Source organism: Nyctereutes procyonoides, unplaced genomic scaffold (genome assembly GCF_905146905.1).
Source record: "Nyctereutes procyonoides isolate TBG_1078 unplaced genomic scaffold, NYPRO_anot_genome, whole genome shotgun sequence".
In the NCBI taxonomy this organism is placed as follows: domain Eukaryota; kingdom Metazoa; phylum Chordata; class Mammalia; order Carnivora; family Canidae; genus Nyctereutes; species Nyctereutes procyonoides.
In genome coordinates this window covers 6,661,321-6,685,546 of record NW_026575131.1, presented here as the reverse complement: position 1 = coordinate 6,685,546, position 24,226 = coordinate 6,661,321, and the positions used below count along the sequence as shown (strand labels likewise).

Genomic DNA, 24,226 nt, shown 5'->3' with positions numbered 1-24,226 from the left:
GTACCAGAAGCTTTGCCAGACGTTAGAGATAAAAAGATACATGCCCTACCCGAGGTTGGAGGTGCTATGAAAACAGATCATTTCACTGTGGGTCGCAGAGGTGGGTATTTCTTATATGGTAGTATTTAAGAACAGTAGCCCCAAACTGGATGTTAATACGGCAGAATTTTTAAGAAAGATTTATTTCCTCATTTGAGAGAGAAAGAGCATGTGAGGGGAGGGGCAGAGGGAGAGCAACTCAAGGGGATTCTGTGCTGAGCTCGGAGCCTGACATGGCTCGGGGCTCGATCTCACAACCCCGAGATCACGCCCTGAGCTGAAATCAAGAGTTGGATGCTCAACTGACTGAACCACCCAGGTACCCCAAATAATACTCATTGTTCTTTAAAGATTTTACTTATTTATTTAAAAGAGAGCATGAGCAGAGGGAGGGGCAGAAGGAGAGGGAGAAGCAGGCTCCCCACTGAGCAGGGAGCTCAGCTGGGGCTCCATCCCAGAACCCCGAGATCATGACCTGAGAAGGCAGATGCTTAACTGACTGAGCCACCCAGATGCCCCTAATATTCATTTTTTAACAGCTTTCCTTTTAGATATAATTCACATACCATACAATTCACCTATATAAAATAATTTTTTTTAGTATTTTTAGTATATATCAGAGTGTTGTGCAACCATCTAATTTTAGAACATTTTGGCCTCCCTAAAAGAAACCCTGTACCCATTAGAAGACACTGTCTCCCTCCACCCTTTCAACCCCAGCACTAGACAAAGACTAATTTACTTTCTGTATCCATATATTTTCCTATTCCAGACATTTTATATAAATGGAATTGTACAATAAATGGTATTTTATGACTTAGCATTATGTTTTCAAAGGTCATCACGTTGTAGCCTGTGTCAATACTCATTCCTGTTTACGGCTAAATAATATTCCATTGGATGGATGGATGTATTACATTTTTTTTTAAAGATTTATTTGTATTTATTTTTGATAGACAGAGAGAGAGAGAGAGAGAGAGAGAGAGAGAGGCAGAGACACAGGCAGAGGGAGAAGCAGGCTCCATGCCAGGAGCCCGACACGGGACTCGATCCCGGGACTCCAGGATTACGCCCTGGGCCAAAGGCAGGTGCGAAACCGGCGAGCCACCCAGGGATCCCCTGTATCACATTTTTAAAACCCATTTCTTGTCTGATGGACATTTAGGTTGTTTCCACTTTTTAGCTATTTTTAATGAACAGTGCTGTGATGAATATTTGTGTACAAATTTTCATGTGGATATGTGTTCTTGTTTCTCTTGGGTAGATACTTAAGAGCAGAGTTGCTGGGCTATATAGTAATATTTTCAGGAATGGCCAAAGTGTTTTTCCAAAGCAGTTGTACCACTTTACAACCCTATCAACAATGCATGAGAGTTTCAATTTCTCTCCATCCTTGTCAACACTTGTTCTTGTCTTTTTGATTACAGCCATTGTAGTGGGTATGAAGCACTGTTTCTGGGGTTTTAACTGGTATTTCCCTAATGACTAATGATGTTAATCATCTTTTCATGTGTGTACTTGCTATTTGTATACTTTCTTTGAAAATATGTCTCATCAAATCCTTTGCCCATTTTAATACTGGATTATTTGTCTTTTTATTGCATTCCAGGAATCTTTTATATTCTGGTGCTATTCTTTATCAGATATACAATTTGTAAATCTCTTCCATGTTATTAGTTGCCTTTTCACCTTCTTGAGGGTATTGTTTGCAGCACAAAAGTTTAGTTTTCATACAGTTTTCCCATTTATCTGTTTTTTATTTGTTGCTTGTGCTTTTGGCATATATCTAAGAAACCACTGTCTAACCCAAAGTCACTCTGCTAAGAGCTTTTTAGTTTTAGCTCTAAGATTTAACTCTCATATCCATAATCCACTTTGAGTTAACTTTATGCATAGTATGAGTCATGGGCCCAAACTCATTTTTCTGCATGTGTACAGTTAGAATATTATCTGACACATAGTAAGTACTTCATAAACATTAGGTATTATTGACAATTACTATCCCTTCTGGAGTACTACATTCTCAGAAACTAATCAGTGACTGAGCAGAGTTCCATCTGAGGCTTCAGCAAAAGCTCAAGCTTGCCAAGCATAGAGAAATATGCTCCCAAATTACTGAAATAGTCAATCTCTAATATGCAAGTTGTCTAATGACACTGCTTGCAAGGTTTCTGATGGTGCGACTCTCGTGGAATAAATCTCAATAGCTCTCTAGAGAAAAAGTTTCTTTATTGACTTTTACCAGGATCCAGAAATGAGGATGTTTACTCACTCTTTAGAGGGCTGGCACCCATTTCTAATTTTTTTTCTCCAAGAATCACTCAACTGGCAACTTCCTCGCTTTGTCTTATTCCTAGAAGTAGCTGAGCCTGTGTTCAGACAATCTGGCATTGAAAGAAACCCATTCTCTCTCTTACACAAGAGTGTTTAAAGGTGTTTTTCACTCCTTAAGGACAGGAAAGGGCCAAATGAATCCACCTCATCTAAGCAGATTCTAATGCCTGCAAATTTTTGTCATTATATAACAAGTTTTGTAATTCTTGTAACTCACAACAAAATTCCATTTTGGAGAACATATCCGAGGAAGTTAGGGGCCCCCTTTACCCCCTTCCCCTACCAAAGTAATTTCTTTAAAGTGATTCACAGCAGTGGCATTAATAAAACAATAATAAATGGAGCTAACCTGAGAATCCATCTATCACTGAATAAGCAAACAATGGTGTCTCAACCTAAGAAAAACCTGTGTGGCCAGCAATGATATGGTAACAATAATAAATAATACCAATCATTTTCTGAACACCAACTCTCAATGAGGTATGATGTTGGGGACTTTTATATATATTATCTCATTGAAAACCTTATTACAAGACAGCTATTCTCTTTCACAGTTAAGAAAATGGGCTCAGAAGGGTACAAGCACTTTTACAAAGCCAGTATTCAAATTCAGGTCTGTGGTCTTTCCCTTTCTTTTATCTATTACACAAAGTGGCTATGTGAGTACACATATCTAAAATAACAATGGATAACATTTAGTGAGCATTTACTATGTACCAGCTACTCTATTAAGTACTTTACATGTATGATTTGATTTAATCCATATAAAACCCTTCTTTAGAGATGAAGAAACTATCACAAGGAGCTAAGAAACTTGCCTGAAGAGAAAAAAGTAAGAGTGCAGCTAGGTTTTGAACCCAGGCCTCTGACTCTAAAGCTCCAGCTTTTAAACACTTCACTAATTCTGTCTTCCACGAAGTAATATAATGTTAAAAAAAAAAAAAAGCAGCAAGGTACAAAATAAGACAATTAATTTAAGAAGTTAAGGGTTTAGGGATCCCTGGGTGGCTCGGCGGTTTGGCACCTGCCTTTGGCCCGGGGCACGATCCTGGAGTCCTGGGATCGAGTCCCGCATCAGGCTCCCGGCATGGAGCCTTGCTTCTCCCTCTGCCTGTGTCTCTGCCTCTCTCTCTCTCTCTCTGTGTCTATCATGAATAGATAAATAAATAAATCTTTATAAAATAAAATAAAAAAAAAAAGAAGAAGTTAAGGGTTTAGGGGCACCTGGGTGGCTCAGTGGTTGAGCATCTGCCTTTGTTTCAGGGCCAAAGTGATCCTAGGGTCCTGGGATCGATCAGGCTCCTCACAGGGAGCCTCCTCCTCTCTCTGCCTGTATCTCTGCCTCTCTCTCTGTGTCTCTCATGAATAAATAAAATCTTAAAAAAAAAAAAGGAGTTAAGGGTTTAATGTCAATTATTCTCGCAAGAACTTATGCACTTCGCTGAGATACTATTCTAATTCAAGCCCTCATCACCATTCACACTGTATCCACCCAACAAAGACATACAGGGTGCTTAGTCTGTGCCCCAGTGCTGTTCCAGAGACCGAAGGTACAAGGCTGGTTGGACACGGGCACAGTCCTAACTATACTCCTCTCTGCCTATATGGCTGTCATGTGGGTCCTTCTTGTGGGTCTTTAACCACTGGTGTTTGGTTCAAATGTCACCTCCCGCTGAAACCTTCCCTGGTTACACTAATGTAAGCCACGCTTGCCTTCCTCCCATATTCTAGTGTTGCCATGAGTTTGCTGTACAACTTTTCAACCAGAATGAAAGCCCCACGATGGCAGGGACAATAGCTGCTTTCTTTACTTCCTTCATCCATAGAGGTAAAAGAGTGCTTGGCACAGGAGACTCTCATCCTTTCATTGGCTCAATGAGTAAGACTTCTCTCTGTTTTTAGTCTCTCTCCCTCCTGCACAGTGCTGGCAAAATGATCTTTCTGTAGCAACAAATCTCCCACCATCTTGCACTGCTTGAAACCTCCATGGCTCCTAGTTGTGTATGGGGTGTCAAATTCCAGTCTCATTTAACTTTGTATTCAATGCCTTGTCTGGCCTGGCCAGGGCCTAACCTCTTCTCCAAAACACCTGAGAGACAGTGGAGTTAAGTGGTGAAGAGAGTTAAGTGGTGAAGACCGTGGGCTAGAATTCCAGCGCCACCACCCACGAACCTACCAGACAGATCTGAGTCTCAGTTTTTTAATCTTAAAATAAGGCAATAAATTAGCACACAAATCAAAGGAGGACTGCGAGGATTAAACTAGTTATTAGATCAAAAGTATTGAGAGTTGTTCCTGCCACATAACAGTAAGTGCTATTTTCTTCTGCCATGAGCCACAGACTTCAGTCACATCAACCTATTTGTTCTTCCCTAAACAAGTCGTATTTTTTCACACTCCCTGCCTTTTCTACACGTGTTGTTTTTGAAGTCTATCACTGACTCACTATGACTGCATGCTTATTAATGTGAAGTTCTTTAGAGAAGAAATTATAGCTTTAATTCTTCATGAGGTATGGGACGCTGATTCATTTGATAAATTGTTAAACCAGGATCATTATGTAAAATTAGTCATTTTAATAGTTCTTACTTACATGAGAAAGGTCAAGGTGACCCTTTAAAGCTCATTTGGTTTTCCTTTTCTGTTTACTTCAATGCTGACTTCTAAGAATAACTGAAGGATTAAAAAGCTTTCTCCTTCCCAGTTTTGCAGGCTCTCATCTTCCACCTACTCCTTTCTCACCATCATTTACAACAATAATGTCATCAATAATGACCCCCAAGGCAGTCAAAGTGTTCCTTAAATACTATGTAAAAAGTAAGGGGTTATTACTACTACTAGTAATACACAGATCCTGCCTCTGCTAGTAACTACTGGCAGGAACTTGTCCAATAACATGGAGAGATGCTGTTTCCTGTCTCCACATCCCTACCCACTTCCAGGGAGAAATGCTGACCTATGCAGCTTAGGAACAATGTATTGTCTCTCAAATGGAAAACAAATGTCAAAATTGTAAATAAAGATGAGATTGGTTTGTAATATTCTGAGGGCTTGGGAGTTTTGGGTGGTTTGCCATCAGGACAGAATCCAATCAGTTCAAGGATACTGGATTCTCAGAAGTCTAAGAAAGGGAGGAGGAAAAGCTTACCTTTTAACACATAGCCTGGGGCAGGTCTCTTACTGATGAAAGGCATCTACCTGTAGGGCCTAGATCCTTCCCGATCCTCACTATTCTACTCTAATTTCGTTTACTATGGATTAAGTAACCATTAATTATATAGTGTCCTGGCTTAGGAACATCATATAATGTTGTCTTGATGGGAAAAATACATTCCCAGTTCTAAACAACTGGCTTATAGAAAGCTTTTTTGGAAAATGTCTCATTCATAAGCTAGGGATGGCCACAGAGTTGGAATGAGTTCCCTCTGGAGAGGATGTGCCAAGTATTGTGTCCTAAGTTTTACAGTAAAAAGAAGCCAACCTCAGTGAAATGAGTAATGTTGGATCCTTGGCCAAATTCTCAGATCCAAATCTGGATTAAGCAATAAATAATACAATGGCAAGAGAGAAAGAGCAGACGAGAGGAGAAATGGGAGAAACTGGAAGCTGAGAAAGCCCGAGTCAGGTTCACCGAGGTTAGGACCTACCTCTTAGGAAGCTACTCTCTCTCTCTGCCCTTCTCCCAGCAGCTCCAGGTGGGCTCCTTGCCACCATGAGATCTGAGCTCAGACATCGCCACCCCAGAGGGCCCTACCTGCCTATCCAAGGTAAAGGCCCTCCTCTTGATTTCTTTTCTTCTCTTCATTGTACTTACCACTCTCTGAAATTACTTTCTGTACTGTCTGCCTCTGCCTAAGGGAACATGAACTCCATGAGGGCCTAGCATAGCATGTGGCACATGGAAGGCACACAGGAAATATTTGTTTGCTGTGTGAGGATTCAACTATAGAATAAAAGATCAATCTATCTACATATCTATCCTCCCCCCTTCCCATGTACCAACTTATCTATCTACTTACCCATCTACCTACTGTGTCTGGTACAGCACTGCTACACAGCAGCCCTTAATAAAAATTATAGAAACAGGAAAACAGACAATGATAGTGTTTTGAGTCAGCAAGCACTCACTGAACACCTTGTACATGTCTCACAATACAGGAGAAATCAGGAGTATAAAACACGGCTCTTCCAGGAGGCAAAGTAAAAGTCAGCTAAAGATTGATACCTGCTTGAATGCTAACTTGAAGTCTGCTAATAGGTAAAAGCAGTTATGCCATTCAAGAAACTTCCTTAGAAAATGTTCAGAATTTATAGGAACTCCTAGAAATCCACCTCACATTATGCTGATGTTGATCATAGGGGAGGAGATGGAGGAGTGGCACTGGTGTGGCCACTTTCTCCCACAAAGTTAACCCTTCATAAAAGGTTTTGGGTCCATCTTTTTTTCACAAGGGAGCATAGAGAGGGAATCATCCTTACAAGGTGACCACGTTTCCCACACGTTGCATGCAGGCCCATTCATTCTGGTACCTAGCCACAGAAGCCTTTGCCTCTGCACTTCCTGTTGAAAGGCAGGGCTGCTGCCATGTAGAGCTAGAAGCCACCAAGACCGAGGTTACATCACTTTCTTTCTCTCCACTGTTGCAACTGCAGCTATAGTCCTGCTAGCTGCATTTTGGGAGAAAGACTGACGAGCAAGGTCTTTAAGGTCTCTTTCAGCATTATACTCCCATGAAATCTTATCTATACAGGGATTCAGAAAGTGAGTAAACTGCTTTTGCAATGTTTTCAGCATAGAGTTCTCTAACTCACACTCAAAAGTTGGGAAAGAAGATATTTATTTTCAAGACAATGGTTTCAAACTCTTTCTCAAGTAGCAGACTACTTTTTTGTAAGTGAAGTTTTATGGGGATCCTTAACACATTAAACAGGAAGGGGGGCTCCCCTCTGGTTGCAGCAAGGGTGAGGGGCCAGGGGCTCTATTGTCTCAAGAGTTTCTCTCTCCCTTTGAAGGGGACTCTGACATCTCTGAGGAACACAACTGATTTAAGGAGAAATGAAAAGGAAGTAAGATTTAGATAAATAATGGGGAAGAAGGGAAAGCTTTTCCTTAGTACACAAGGAGAGGTGGAATTCTAAAGTTGCCACTTTGTAATCATCATAGTAAAGACTGGTTGGAGTAAGAATCACCAATGAAAGCTCAAACTAGGAAGGAAAGTTTGCTAAGAAACAGGGTATTTGATCTTTAAATGTCTCCCCATGGATTGCTTAGAAGAGCAAAAATTATGCTTATCAGGGCATAAGCATCACTGGTCTGAGACTTCAAAATGTGAATGTCATATAAGACAAAGAAAGGCTAAGGAAGTGTTCCAGATTAAAAGAAGAGACAGGGCATCTTAATAAATATGATCCTTGACTGGATTTTGTACTTGAGGAGGAAAACACACTACAAAGAACATCACTGGGACTACCGACAACATATGAACTATGGATCATCAATCTGATAAAAGTACTATATCAGTGTTAAATTTCCTGAATTTGATAACTGTGCTGTGGTTATGTAAAAGAATGTTCTTGCTCTTGGGAAACATATTGAAATACTTGGCCCAAAGGGGAATGGATATGTCTGACCTACTTTCAAATGATTCAGAAAAATAAACCAAAAAAATAATATAGTATTTACAGTTTATAGAGGAGGGCAGTGGTTTTCTAAGTGGGATCCCTGGAGGAGCACTGGCATAATCCACCGACCAGAAATACAGATTCTTAGGCTCCACCCCAGAGTGCCAAAGCAGCTCTGTGGGGGCTGGTCCATATCTGTTTTTCACAAGCCCTCCAGAGGATTCTGATGCAAAATGGAGTCAGAAAACCACTGGGATGGGGACACCTGGTGGTTCAGTGGTTGAGCATGTGCCTTTGGCTCAGGTTGTGATCTTGGGATCCTGGGATCAAGTCCCACATTGGGCTCCCTGCAGGGAGCCTGCTTCTCCCTCTGCCTACGTCTCTGCCTCTGTGTCTCTCATGAATAAATAAATAAAACCTTAAAAAAAAAATTGGGATGAAGAGAATAACATAAATGTGGTGAGACATTAAAATTGATAAATCTGGGCAAAATGTGTATGGGAGTTTTTTGTATTATTATTGAAATTTTCTGTCAGCTTGAAATTGTTTCACAATGAAAATGATTAGTAACAACAAGATTACCCTGGGGTGACCTACATACAGACACAGATGTGGAGAGGCAGAGACCTTGGAGGCAAGGATGTAAATCACAGGGTTCTTGCAAATACCTGCACAGGAAGTGGTGGGATCCAGTAGGGGTGCCACAGCTTCAGCATAGGGTGAAGAGCGGGATGTTTGTTTGCATGGTCTTCAAACAACACATCTCCTTCTTGCACAAAATATGAGCACCAAATCTACTAACCTGAATAAGAGAGTCCGGCAATCTCTATAAAGAGGTCTTCTTCAGAAAAGCTTTCGGGGAGCATGAGGAAAGCCGTGGTCACAGCACTTCTCAGATTTTTATCGAGGGCTGACCTAAGAGCAATATTTTCATTCATTGCTATGATTTTTACCTGCAAAAAAAGTAGAACATTTAGAAGAAAAATTTCAGAAGTGGACTATCGCTCAAGCTACGGGTTTACACATGCACTAGAACTGTCCCAAACCCTTAGCCCTGAAGATCTTGGCATACTAGGCCAGTTGACACGAAATAATCATTACTCTAATAAGCAATCCCAGAAGCTTATGTTTTATGCCAGAATCAAAGATATATCATGATACAGGAAAGAAAACAAAGTAAATATTTCTCTTAAATGAGGAAACTCTCCATGGGTTTTGAAAAAGAGTCGGTATAAATGGAATAAACATCCGTTGGGAAATTTTGTATTTTTAAATTTTATAATCTCATTGTTCTTTACTTAATTTTATGGTAGGCAAAGGCATTTTACTTCTTTATTTAGAACTCACCTCTGTTCTTATCCATATATAACCTAAGCACTTCACGCTTTATTTTGAACTGATTTTGAGCCCAACTAAGGAAGAAAAGGAAAGAAAATTAGCTACAGTAGAAACAGCAAGGGCCTGGGAATAGGTATGGGCTCAGGTCTAGGTATTTACTAACTGTGAATTTGGGCAAATTAACTTCTCTGAAGTCCTCATCTATGAAGTGGGGATAAATGTGCATCAAAGATTTGTTACAAAGACTGAATAATAAATGTAAAGTACCTAATGTACTAGTGAATGCCATGATCAATAAAAAGGATTTTTGTCCTGAATACGAAGCAGAAAGTGCTCTTTGACGTTCCTCAAATCCATTAAAATACAAATTGCTCCAGTTTGTTCTGAGACTGTTTTGAAGACTGCACTGCAGTTAGGAAATCTGTTCAAGACCCAGGTCTCTTACTAGCTCTAGGACTATGGCCATAATTCCCTATCAGTAAAAATGAGGTTAATAACAGAATCAAATTGATAAGGTTGTGGGTTTAAATGAGATATTGCATTCGAACCCTTAGCTGAAGTGAGCTTCCTTTTTTTTTTTTTAAAGATTTTATTTATTTATTCATAGAGACAGAGAGAGAGAGAGGCAGAGACACAGGCAGAGGGAGAAGCAGGTTCCATGCAAACAGCCTGACGTGGGACTCGATCCTGGGTCTCCAGGATCACGCCCTGGGCTGCAGGAGGCACTAAACCACTGCACCACAGAGGCTATCCTGAAGCGAGCTTCCTTCAGTGTCTTTCTTGCAGCATAATCCCAGAGCTTTCCTGGGCCAGGGGTTCTCACCTTTAGCAAGCACCATAATCAATTGAGAGAGCTTCTTAAAATACTTATTATCAGGCCCATTCCCCAGCGTTTCTGATTCAGTAGGCCTGAGTCAGACCTGAAAATGTACATTTCTTTTTTTTTTAATATTTTATTTATTCATTCATGAGAGACACAGGGAGAGAGGCAGAGACAAAGGCAGAGGGAGAAGCAGGCTCCATTCAAGGAGCCGGACGTGGGACTCGATCCCGGGTCTCCAGGATCAGGCCCTGGGCTGAAGGCGGCACTAAACCGCAGAGCCACCCAGGCTGCCTGAAAATGTACATTTCTAACAAGTTCCCAGATGGTCCAGGAACCACATTTTGAGAACCACTGCTCTCAGGTATATACTTAGAAGACGCCAAATGGCTCTTCTGAGTGGTTGTGCCAATTTATAATCCTGGCACTATCTTTTTATATGATCAGGCTGCCTCTGTTTATAAACGAGGAAAGGGTCTAGAAGTCCCTAATAAGGACTCTCACCTGTCTGAAATGTATCCACCTTCTGTAAACCATTTAGTGTTGTCACAAAATCTTCCCCCAATCTAGAAAATAGGGCTTAAGTTGCCTTTTATCTGTCAAATAAAGATGATTTCTGAGACAAGCTAAGATGGCACTAAAAGACATATAGTATCAGAAACTAAATTAAAATTTTATTATACAGCAATGAGAAAGGATGATGTGTATCTCAAAATAGTTTATTCTTTAATTGTCAAAAAGGATATTGTAAAACATAACTGTTTTAATAACTTAAGAACCTAACTTCTATTTTTCACCTTTTGTCCCTACTTTTTTTCTAAGGGAATATTTATAAAATCCAAACCTCCCATATGGTAGGTAAGCCACTTTATTCAATATAACCAACTCCTCCCTTGTAATTACAGCACTTAATAGCCCTTAATTAAGCCTTTCAGCACCTGGGTGAGTTTAGCATTATTGCAATCATCTGCAGAAAGGAAAATGAAGGTGCAGTCCAGTAGCATGACTTGCCCAGCGTTGCATAATGAGCTGATGGCAAAAATCAGGGTAACACCCTTATACTTGGCAGATCCAGCTCTAAATATTTTGAATTATTCTCATGCATTCAGTTAGGGATCTGTTCTGGCTAACTTTTTTGTTATGGTTGTCCTGGTTAACTTACCTTGAAAGATGATTAAAAGAAATGTTAAGTTCCATAGAACTCCTATGGTCATTCCTCGAATAACTTTCCCAAACTCTGTATTCCATATAGAATCATGGGTCTAGGAAGGCAACCTCCTCATCTTACTAATGGGGAAACTGAGGCCCAGGGGGTTAAAAGATCTCCCCTTGAGAAGTAGTGGCACACCAAAAGAGGACCTAGGTCCCTGATCTATACAGAGCTCTTCTGACAACCCTGTGAAGCCTGTTTATTACTTCCCAACTCCTGTTCTTCTTCCTCATTCATCAGGTCCTGCTCAATAATTCTTCATCCTCTCTCTCTTTGGTGGCTTTTACAGAAACTCAATGGAAACAGAAGTTATTCTAAAATGCTAACAAATCAGTATGTTTGGAGAAATTTTCCTATTCAATGTAATACATTTATTCTCCAAGAAAATTGTTCTATTTAGGTTGTAAAAAAGCAGTCTGTTTGCTTTTTAAGGTTAGAAGAGTAAAAATAAAAGCATCCTTACACAAAGGAAAAATGTCAATTCAGAAGACTCTGCTACTGGGCTGATCTGCCTCTCCAGTGTAAAGTGACCTAGGAACTTGTCTCGGCAGCACTGTTATTTGTGGTTCAGAGTGAAAAGCCAGTGAACTCTTGGGACACTGCCAGAGAGGCCTGGGAAAAAAAGAAAGTCCTTAGATTTGTGAATAGCTGTTTGTATCTTACTGGGAATGCCCCGACCTGAACGGCACAGATAGCATTAGCACTACTGCCAAGGAGAAAATCGTTACTGGAGAGAGGAAGGGGCAAATCTTGAAGGGACTTTCAAAAGCTCAACTTGAGAGATTTGTGAGTACCTTTCAAGAAAGAAAAAAAAAGAGTCACATGTGGTCTCCACTATAATACAGTCACATGGAGACTGTCCTTGAATTGCAAACAGTGAAATTATAGTCACAAAGAACACAGCTCTACCTAATGTTTAAATACTCAACCAGTAACCAAATGACACTTCCCACTGAAGTTTTCCATTCCAAATGGCCAAGAAAAGTTAATTTTCCTAAATGGCCACTGCTTATTGACCATGAAGAAACACTGAACATTTGAGCTGGATGAAACCTTATCATCTACCTGTTGGACTGTGGGTTCTTCCAGGGCGAGTAATGTGGTGTTATTTTTTATTCCTTTAGCAGCACCCACAAAGAAGAAACTTAGTTGTCTCTTGAATAAGTAAATTAATGGCTTAAATTTTGCATTTCAAAGGCTAGGGGTGCAATCATTTGCTTACAGCTGGGCAGAGCCAAGACCAGTAAGTCAGGTTTTCCAACTCTCTTTCAGGAATCTTTAATATCATTGGGATTTTTCTATCCACAAAAAAGTAAATCAGTGAAGTTACAAAATGGGAATAATTGCAAAACTCTATACTAAAAACCATTGTGCACTTTAAATGGTTGAATTGGGGATCCCTGGGTGGCGCAGCGGTTTGGCGCCTGCCTTTGGCCCAGGGTGCAGTCCTGGAGACCCGGGATCGAGTCCCACATTGGGCTCCCGGTGCATGGAGTCTGCTTCTCCCTCTGCCTGTGTCTCTGCCTCTCTCTCTCTCTCTCTGTGTGACTATCATAAATAAATAAAAATTAAAAAAAAATAAATGGTTGAATTGTATATATGTGAATTAAATCAATAATTTGATATAAAAAAGCTATATTACTAGCAAAAAAGTGAATATTGCAATGAATACATTAAAATAAATAGAAATTCTCTTAACAAAGTAGCAAAATACCATTCTATGTCAATGAGAATGCTTTATAAAGTCAAGCCAAATTATCTATACACTAAAAACATGAAATACAAAAATCCAGACATGATAAATTAAGGAAGTGACTATTAATATTAGAGTTCTTGACTTAAAAAAAAAAACCCTGTCCACAAGATTCTATTAAATTTCATGGCTCTTTCCTTGAAAAATGTCTTGGTGAGTGACTCAGAAACTTATAGCTGCACTGAAATAAAAATGACTTATCTAACCTCAACTATTCGGTAAGTTAATGGTAAAGCAGAGTAGAAATTTAATTTACACTCATTTTTTTTCCAGAAACGCCCATCTTTTTAAGCAGGGTACTCCTGTATATTTAAAAAATATTATTAATGAACTTTATTTTTTAGAGCATTTTCAGAGTCACAGCAAAACTGGAAAGTACAGAGTTCCTATATACCCTCTGTATAATCCTTTAAAAGACTTGAGAAATTCTGTCCTATTTGCAATATGGAAGATAATTTTAGAGCTTTAGATGATATAACTCCTTCTTTTAAAACATATAAAAATAAAGAATTCACACTCATATTCTCACAATTCTAAACCTTCACCTATTTTTTCTTTTGTCGACAATGCTACCAATCCTTTCTTTTCATCGTATTTGTGTTCATGTTTGATTACTATATGCTGCCACCCAGCGGTGAAAATCATTGGCTTAAAGATCGTTACCACGGAGCATTCTCTGGTTAGCAGTGATTTCGATGTGACAGGGAAAATGCTAATGGGTGAGAGTAAATTCAACCATTTATTATTTTTTATTTTATTTTTTATCATGTATTATGTTCAACACTTTCAAATGATTCTTAAGATAGCCTAGTTTTCTTGAGTTGTTAATTAATAAGCCTGAAGAATAGTCATTGTTCTCAGTAACATTTTCTTTTCCAACTTAGCTCAGAAATGCAGTTTTTATCAAGATAAGTGTAGCAGTTACTACTGGTCACGAGTTGCTATTTTTATTTTATAAGGATATGTGACATTTAGATGAAATCTGAGGTCCTTTCCAGTGCTAAATTCTGAGATTTCATGGCATTTCATTTTCTAAAGCTTTTTTAATTGAAATATATTTTTTAAAGATTTTATTTATTTATTCATGAGAGACAGAGAGAGAGAGAGAGAGAGAGAGAGAAAGAAGCAGGCTCCATGCAGGAAGCCTGACACGGGACTCGATCCTGGGCCTCCAGGATCACGCCCTGGGTCAAGGCAGATGCTCAACTGCTGAGCCACCCAGGTGTTCCAGAAAATTGAAGTATTCTAAGCACAAAGCACAGTACAGAGAATAACACAACATTTTCACATTCAATATCTCATTTTATCTCAAAATAACTCTGAGATAAGCAAGGACAAAGAGAAAGGAACAATCATTTCCTGAGTATCTACTAAGTGCCAGGCATTTTAGATCTAGGCATTTCTTGAATGCCATTAAAGTTGGTGTCGTCTGCCCAATCCACAGAGGAGGATGTCCCAAGGCTCAGGGAAATTAAGTCACTGGTGCAGGGTCATATAGCTGGGGAGCATCACAGCTGGGACCCAAACCCTAGATCTGATTCTAAAACACTCATGCTCTTTCCAGCATTATTATTCTGCCCCCACTTGTCAACACCTTTGTGAAGGCAAGTACTGTATTGTTACTCCACCCTACAGATAAATTACCTGAGGTTCAAAAGGATAAAACAAGTTTTTCAAGTTCACATAAACAGCTAACAAGTAACAGGAATAAATAAGACCCAAGGCTTCTAATTCTGCTTTCATTACTCTTCCCATCAGTCTATATTTTGTAAATTTATTTCATTTTTTAATCTTTTTTATTCTTAAAATAATCTCTAATTACAACTTGAGGCTTGAACTCACAACCCCAAGATCAAGAGTCGCATGCTCCACCAACTGAGCCAATCAGGTGCCTTCATATTTTATAAACTAAAAAAAAGAGAAAAGAAAAAAAACTTGGAAAAAAATTAATATTTACAAATCTTCAATGACATCTATTCATTCAATTATTTTACTAATTATCCAGCTTTACTGGATTATCTTTACTAATTATCCAGCTTAGAAATGAGAAATTCATCTACATAAATATGAAATTATTGCAGTAAGCCAACTGCTTCTGGACTTTAAAAAATGTTTTTGCTGGGGTGCTAGTGGCTTAGTCAATTGAGTGGTCAACTCTTGATTTCAGCTCAGGTCACGCATGATCTCAGGGTCCTGGGATAGAGCCTCAAGTCAGGCTCCACGTTCAGCAGGGAGTTTGCTCCAGAATTCTTTCCCTCTCCCTCTGCCCCTCCTCCTGCTTGCTCACACGCCACACACACACACACACACACACACACACACACACACACTCTCTCTCTCTCTCTCTCTCTCTCTCTCTCCCAAATCTTTTTTTTTTTAAGATTTTATTTATTTTTTTAAAGTTTTTTTTTTAAGATTTTATTTTATTTATTCATAGAGACAGAGAGAGAGAGAGAGAGAGAGAGGCAGAGACACAGGCAGAGGGAGAAGCAGGCACCATACAGAGAGCCTGACGTGGGACTCAATCCTGGGTCTCCAGGATCACGCCCTGGGCTGCAGGCGGCGCCAAACCGCTGCGCCACCAGGGCTGCCCAAAGATTTTATTTATTTATTCATGAAAGACAGAGAGAGAGAGAGAGGCAGAGACACAGGCAGAGGGAGAAGCAGACTCCAGGCAGGGAGCCAGATGAGGGACAGGATCACGCCCTGGGGCAAAGGCAGGCGCTAAGCCGCTGAGCCACCCAAGGATCCCTCTCTCTCTCAAATCTTAAAAAAAATGTTTTCACTGAAGCAAAGATTACATACAGTGAAATGCACAAATCTTTTTTTTTAAGGTTTTTAATTTTATTTATTAATGAGAGACACACACACAGAGAGAGAAAGGCAGGCAGAGACACAGGAAGAGGGAAAAGTAGGCTCCATGCAGAGAGCCTGACGTGGGACTCGATCCTGGGTCTCCGGGATCACACCCTGGGTTGAAGGCCGCTAAAACCGCTGAGCCACCCGGGCTGCCCAAAATGCACAAATCTAAAGGATACAGCTTGACGAATTTTTATATATGGATATACCCATATCTGTTGCCCTGGATCAAGTGTTTCTGGGTATTTTAATGAGCTACACTATTAAATTCTAAGTCCAGAAGCAAGACAAGAGAATTGTGATCCTTGTGACTACCTATGTATATCAATAGAGATTGGGGGGTGGGGGGGGCTTGTCGGGAGAGGAAGAGGGAGCCAGAGAATCTTAAGAAAGCTCCACACCCAGCACAGAGCCTGAGGCATGGCTCAATCTCAGGATCCTGAGATCATGACCTGAGCCAAAATCAAGAGCTGGATGCTGAACTGACTGAGCCATGCAGGTGTCGCTCAATAAAGATTTTTATGACACAATCAAGTGAGCTAAGTTTGTATAAATCTCTAATCTTTTGCCATAACTGACAAAAAGGGGAGCAGCAGAATCATACTTATGGAGACATCTGAGAACAATCCACATACTTGATTTTGGGGCCTGAGACCCTCTAACAGCACAAAGAAAATTGTTCCTTGCTGTGAGATTAGCAACTGTGACTATTTCACATAATTCTTAAACTATGAACAGATTCCTTCATAGAAAATAGGCTATATATAAAGAAGAAACGTAATACACAAATACAATGCCAAAAGTTCGAGTCCTTTGGGGCACCTGGGTGGCTCAGTTGGTTGGACATCCAATTCTTGATTTCAGCTTGGGTCATGATCTCTGGGTCATTTGATCAAGTCCCAACTCAGCAGGAAGTCTGTTTGAGATTCTCTCCTTCCCTCTCCCTCTGTTCCTCCTTCTGTGCTCTCTCTCTAGCTCACTAAAATAAATAAATCTTAAAAAAAGAAAAAGTTCAAGTTTTTATCATTTTCTTTTCCTGTTTTATTTCTATTACAACCCAGGGGGAAGCCCACCTCTTCTAGCAGCATCCTAAATGAAGGAAGGACCTTATAATAGGATCTTACCACTGGCCTGAGCAGGGTAAGAAAGGGGATCAGAATCTACTTCCTTTTGAATGACTACCTGGTTCATTGATTTATTCAACAAGTGTTTGCTGAATGTTTACTATGTATCAGACACTGTCCCAAGCATTGCTGGGATACATCAGGGGGCAAACAGTGCCGCATGGCACTTAGACTCTTAAATGGTGATCTGAGTCATGCTGATAGAGGCTCCACTGAGGCACTGGGCACCTCTTTTGCCATCCTCCCTAGCCCAAATGGCCTGACACCGAGCCTGATCCATTCAGACAACTGGAGTATCTTTAGAGAGAAGACAGGAGTAGTGTGGGTAATATCTTGATATTGTTTGGCACAGAATTCTATAAGGAGTAAAAGGAGTCTGAAATTCATTTCTGTTTCTTGGAGTTCCATCTCATTGCAATCAAACACATCAAAGCAAGTCAGGTTCAGAGAGGAAAGACATCCCTAACTGTGGCAGCCAATAAGACACTTGCTCACCGGTTTTTGCAGTCGTCCAGCAATATATAAGTTATTCCAGTTGAGGAGATCATCAATCAAAATGTTAGTGCTAATGACCCCGTATTTGATAAGCTAGAAAAGAGAAGATATGGGCATGAAAGACAGCAAAATACCACACTCTTGCTTTTGCAAATGTAAAATATAAGGGAAAAAATTTCCAACCAGACTAGCACCTTGATTTCCAAAGCCACTTAAAATCTCTGCCTTGTGCAAACTCACATCTCCATCAGAATCTTTCACAATGGATTAGTTTCCAAGGCTGATCTGTTCCCTCAGGGATGAGGTGAAGCAATCACTATCTTCACTCAGGCTCCTGTGATGTTAAAGGCACAGTGGCTCTTAGAGGCTATCTAGCACATATTGGTACTCACTGAATTGTAAAGAAAAACTGGGTCTGCACCACAGGCAGTTTGAGAAGTGAAAATATAGTTCATGCTTCTCATTTTAGAAATAAATGTAATAAATGGTGTACCCATTATTTACCATTAATAGCAGAGTAAAAACTAGGTCCCTGAATGTCAGTCTGGGCTTCCAACGTTCGTTTTATCACAAAGTACAGGAAATTTTCTTTAAGTAGAAGTTTTCACCAACATCCTTTATGTGGTGAATTTCTCTTTCACTATTGAGTATTTCAAACACTTTTATAATTACAAAGCCACATCCAAAAATTAAACCTCTTTATCAGAACTAAACACACGGAATTATGGCCAAGCTCATTTCAAAAGCAATTTGTACAAACCCTGAATTTAGTTGTTCCAAATTACAAAATCCCATTTGCTTCAACAACTAACTTCAGACTCACTTTGCTAAACTTCAGTAGCCAAACAGCCTTCTCAGGCTACAAATATCTAAAAAGTAGCTAAAGAATTTCAATTAAAAAGCACAGTCCCTTTGGCATATAATTATGCCCTAACATTTGCTTACTGGAGCTTATAATATTGTTTGAAACCACTAATTAGAGATAGGCTCAGCATAATACTAATTATGGAGAAAGAACAAAGCTACGTGCTTGGCATGACTAACGTGGATGTGGAGAACTGCACTGAGCAACCATGTTCCCTCCAATCTGGCCACGTTATGGCAGAAAGCCCTTCTTGCTGCAGGCAAGTAACAGCTGGGAGGTAATGGAAACACCACTGACCTGGAAGTCAGGGGCCTGTCATATCAAGTTGCATGACCTCATGGAAATCATGTCCACTCTCTGAACTCTCATTTCCCAACTGCAAAATGCAGGTGAAAAGTAAACAATCAGAAAAGTAAACATATGGCCCAGAGGCTATGCAGACATCACCAATCTATCATAGTACTCATTCCTGCCAAGTTCAGACAGGTTTTCAAAATCCTTCTCAAGTCAGTAATCCAACCTCCTGCTCTTCAAAGCGTGGTTCATTGACCGTAGTATCAGCATCACCTGGGAGCTTGTCAAAAAATGCAGAATCTCAAGCTCCATTCCAGACCAACTGAATCATAATTTGCATTTCAACGAGATCCTCAGGTGATTCATTGACATATAAAGACAGCTCGAAGCAATCAGCAGCATAGAGCACATTTGGCATAGCTGGTGGAAACTGTCGATGGCAGCCTGGCTCATCTCTAAAGACTACAGGACTTAGTCCCCCATTGGTCCTCTTGGGCTGCAGTCCCGCCTAGTTCTTGGAGCTCTCTTAGAGACTGGGCCCCTTCGTGTGAAAAACAGTTCAGCAGGGTTCCTTCTGTTCCTTCTGGGATCTGTGCTTATCTGCTCTCCAACAGGGAGATGGGGTGTATCCTCAAATTCCATCCACTTGCCGGCACCAAAAGGTTCCTATCACATGACACCACATGCTCCTGACTACCTATGACACCCTCATCCTTCATAGGCCTCAGTATTCATCCCACTGACCAAACCAGTGGTTCTTAACATATATTTTCCAGACCAGCAACATCAGCATCATTTGGAAGTTAGAAATGCAAATCCTTGGTATTAAGGGAGTAAATCTTAAAAGTTCTCATCATAAGAAAAAAAATTTGTAACTATGTGTAGTGATGTTAACTAAACTTATTGTGGTAATTATCTTGCAATACATACATGTATTAAATCGTTACTTTGTACACTGAACACTAACACAATGTTATACAGTTATATCGCAATTAAAAAAGCACAAATCTTCAAACCTCACCCCAGACCTACTGAATCAGAAATTCTGGGGTGGGGCCTAGCAATCTGTGTGTCCAAGAAGCCCTCTAGGATGTCTGATGCTTGCTCAAATTTGAGAACCACTGGCCAAAGGCAACAATTAAAGACAGTCTCTCTCAACCATCTTTATCCAGCAGGAATGTGAACATTTCCTGACTGCAAGGACACACATATTCAGCTGGTATTCTAATATTTAATTTAATAATAACCACCCAAGTTAAGACAAAGGTCCAAAGTCACTTACCCTACCATCACACATGATGAATGGATTATAGTAGACTCCAGCACCATAGTCATTCTGGACAGTGGTGATAATCTTGGGCCCCAAAACTTTCAGGAAAGAGTAATGGTTCCAATTTTTTTTCAGGTTCTTTGAATGCCATGCAACAGGGTCATCTACTGTGAAAACAAAGTCCAGCATGGCATTCTGGGAATGAAGAGGAGAATGATTTTAGTTTTAATTCCTCAAAGGCACCTAGAGTGGAAAGCTTGCCAATATGGCTAATAAATAGAAGCCCTGAGGCTGTCATCAGAAATTTAAGCAAGTCTCTGGAACTAATCTGAGCTTGTTTTCATCAATACACATAGTAATGGCAATGCTTCCTCAATATGGATTGTCCTGTATCATAGTTCATTCTATCCTCAAAAATAATCCTACAAGTAGGTATTGGTATTATCCCAATTTTATAGGAAAGGAAGCCAAGGCACAGAGTAAGTTCCATGCCCACAGACGCAAAGCTAGTGAGTGGCAGACACAGTCTGGTTCCAAATTCTGTGTGCTAAACCTTATGCCACCCAGCCTTTCATTTAAATGTAGCTAAGTGTTCCACTTTTCTTCCAGGTCAAATAACACAGTATGGATAAGCTCTGTAAAGTATTATATAATGGCAAATAAGTTACTTTAACTCTTACCTATTCACCTACCACTCACTGAGCACCTACAAGGAGCCCTGGTAGATTGGGGGTAGAGGTAAAGGAAGTCTACTGGGGGGAATAGACAAATTCTCACTAAGTGAATTTGATAGAAGAATGGAAAATGTACTAATTTCACTCAGGATGAGGTCAGAAGAGGAATGAGAAATTTTGCTCTGAAGTTAACGTTCTTCAAGCCTCCGGTAAGTCTCAGTCTTGAAGAATGTGCAAGAGTTCAGCAGGCTTGGTGGAAGTATTATTAAGTATGGGGAAGGGAAGAGAGTCCTGTTAAAGGAAAGTATGCTTGGGGCTCTGAGAGCTAGGCATATTCTGGATGCTGCTTTTGGTTTGATATAGCTGGAACAGAACACAAGCAAGGGAGACCAGAGAGGGAGGGTGGGATACCACCTTCAAAAATTTTCCTGCAGAAGAGCTCAATGGAGGGAAGAAAGACTACAGGCTGGGAAACCACATAGGGGGCTAACTGCAAACTCCTAGGTGAGAAATGAAAAGATATTAAGTAAGGCATTGAGCGTAGGGACTGATCTGAGAGAGACTTCATGCTGGAATCTGCAAGACTTGTTATCTTGTTATCTTGTAGCGAAGGAAGGTGAGGCAAAGGGAAGAAAGAGCCTTTTCAGAGTAAAATCTTCATGGAAAAATGAAGAGGTGGCTATTGAATCAGGAGGCTAAGGCCCGCTCTAGGTTTCTCAAAAGCCACAAACTACCAGTGAAACTTAAGATTTGGGGTGGATGGGCAGCCCGGGTGGCTCAGCGGTTTAGCACCTGCCTTCAGCCCAGGGTGTGATCCTTAGAGACCCAGGATCGAGTTCCGCGTTGGGCTCCCTGCATGGAGCCTGCTTCTCCCTCTGCCAGTGTCTCTGCCTCTCTCTCTGTGTGTCTCTCATGAATAAATAGATAAAATCTTAAAAAAAAAAAAAAAAAAGAGATTTGGGGTGGACGTCTTTTTAAAAAAATAATTATGTCAATGTATGTTAGAAAAAGTAACTAGCCTATAATAATCTATAATTTCTCATACATCTACAACTTAGAATTTTTCACATGTTGTCACCTTAAAGCAAGTATTACTTAAATACAATATAGCTGGGAAACAGGAAATCCAAGCAACAGTATAGATGGCCTTAACAAGAAGTGAACAGGCAAATTTTAACCTAAACACAGATTACTGCCAGGTGTTCAAATCCAGGACGCCCTATCGCAATCATTTCCTTAGTTTAATAAACTAAGATGAAAAAAAAAAGAAGAAAAAAAAATAAACTAAGATGACTATGAATTGTTATGCTGTGCATGACCTACAGCAAGTAAAAAATCTCGTTTGCCAGAGAACATCTCTAGACTCTTGCTCCTTTCATGTTGATTTAGCATACGCTCTACAGCCTTAATGGGGAAAGTCTGTAACAGCCTCATTTAAATGAGAATATTTGCCCGGCACTCCGCTGCTTTATGTCTTGAATCTTGTCTCCCCCTTGGAAGCACTCTCCCCCCCTCCCTTTATTTACAGGAACAAAAGTCTGCAATCATTAGGAAATCTGTGCCCTCCCTGCTGTTGCGCTCAGGCAACTTTGAATAGTAACAGGACCTAGTCCTAAATAATTATCCTGAGCATGGGTAAATAAATATATTAGTCACCCGCTAACTTTTGCTGGCAACTTCGCTGCACTGCACCTGCCCAGGCCCTACAACCAGTCCCGCCAGCTTCCTCAAGTCCGGAAAACCATCTGGTACCTCCTCCCCACGGCTATCGATGCGACTCTCACATCGAATTGGCTGTGCATTAGAATCACCAGGGAAGTTTTTTAAATTCCTGAAGCCCTGGTCTCATCCCAGACCAAGTACATCAGAACCTCCTCAAGCGGAGATTGTATTCGAAAGGCATCAGCATTTTTGAAAGTTTCTCAGCAAGCTCCCCCAATGTTCAGCTAAGGCTGAGCACGCTGGGCTAGCGCCGGGCAAATAGCTCCCGTCTTCCCGCTTGCCTCTGCACCAGCTTTTCCCTCTGCGTGATCGCATCTCCTGCTCTAGAGCGAAGTGGGCTCCCACTTATCCTTCCAAGCTCAGCTCATGATGTCATTACACCAGGAACACTCTGCTACGGTTTGCACTGGACACGTGGATCGCGCCGAGCAGGGGGGCAGCTCTAAGGCCCGGGATGCAAAAGGGCCTTCGTGAGGACAGGCCGACTGCGGTGGGGCTGCCCCCGGGGCCAGGCTCACCTTCTGGTCTGCACTGGGCCCCACCTGGCGGTACACCCCGGAGCCGTAGGCGAAAGCCAGGCTCAGCTCTTCGGGGAAGTGAGACAGGATCCTGCGGAAGGCCACCCCCGAGCTCTGCAGCGCCTGCAGCGCCATGGGGCCGAGGCTGAGACAGGGCCCCGTGGCGGAGCAGGGCAGGGTACTGGGGCCGCCCAGGAAGGCTGGCGGGACGGAAGGGGGGGACCAGCCCGGACAGCAGACGGCAGCAGCCGGAAGCGGGGGCTGGGGGGACCGGTGAGCACCCCGCCCTCGAGGACCGCCCCGCTAGGCCGGGAAGCACCGGGTGCGGCCCGGGTGGGCTACGGGTCACGTGGGCCGAGGGGCCAGTCCTGGCCACGCCTCCCGCAGGCACGCGCGCTTCAAAGACTCAAGAGAAGACGCTCCTCCGCGGGTGGGGACGCCAGGGCTCCGTGGAGGCCCCTGGTGGCCGGAGGAGCGCACTGCAGGCTGGCCGCCTCGACCTGGGACTTGGGAGATCCGGCCGGGGAGAGTGTCATCTAATTGAACTGCCTTTTTTTTTTTTTTTAAATACAGATTTTATTTATTCCTTAGAGATTTTATATATTCATTAGAGACACACACACAGAGGCAGAGACATAGGCAGAGGGAGAAGCAGGGAGCCTGATTCGGGACTCGAACCTAGGACCCCAGGGATCACGGCCTGAGCCAAAGGCCAACGCTCAACCACGGAGCCACCCACTCTTAACTGAACTGCTGTTGAGCCTTAAGAAGGCGTTTTTTTTTTTTTTTTAAGATTTTATTTATTTATTCATGAGAGACACAGAGGAGAGAGAGAGAGAGAGGCAGAAACACAGGCAGAGGGAGAAGCAGGCTCCATGCAGGGACCCCGATGTGGGACTCGATCCGGGGTCTCCAGGATCACACCCTGGGCTGCAGGCAGCGCTAAACCGCTGGGCCACCCGGGCTGCCCAAAGAATGTTTTTGTTCTCAGCTCAAACACATTTCAGTACATGGCTATAACATCATGCATATGTTCTGCAGAATACTTTTTAATGTGGTGAAATTCGTGTAACTAAAATAAATGGTACACTCCATGTGTGATTCAGTGGCATTTAGTGCATTCGCAATATCACACAACCATCATTTCTATCCACCTCCAAAATCGGAGATTTTGAAGGGTTGAGGAAAACACACGTAAAATTAAAATTGTCCAATTCCACCATCCAGAGATTATCACTAAGATTTGGCTGCGATTTTTTTCTGACAAAAGCTCTTTTCAAATCCAGTGA

The 24,226-nt window shown here is 41.4% G+C and overlaps 1 protein-coding gene across 1 annotated transcript in view; it reads right to left on the bottom strand.

Annotated features, from left to right (window-relative positions):
* Nucleotides 1-23,290, bottom strand: part of TAMM41 (TAM41 mitochondrial translocator assembly and maintenance homolog) — a 50,719-nt gene extending 27,429 nt beyond the window's left edge. Inside the window, exons 1-4 of the mRNA XM_055344244.1 lie at nucleotides 22,938-23,290; nucleotides 20,036-20,218; nucleotides 17,595-17,687; nucleotides 8,798-8,948 (exon numbers count right to left, since the gene is read on the bottom strand). Of these exons, the coding sequence (XP_055200219.1) occupies nucleotides 8,798-8,948; nucleotides 17,595-17,687; nucleotides 20,036-20,218; nucleotides 22,938-23,072 (562 nt within the window). The 5' untranslated portion in view covers nucleotides 23,073-23,290. The remainder of the gene's footprint in view (nucleotides 1-8,797; nucleotides 8,949-17,594; nucleotides 17,688-20,035; nucleotides 20,219-22,937) is intronic.
* Nucleotides 23,291-24,226: the final 936 nt, after the last annotated feature.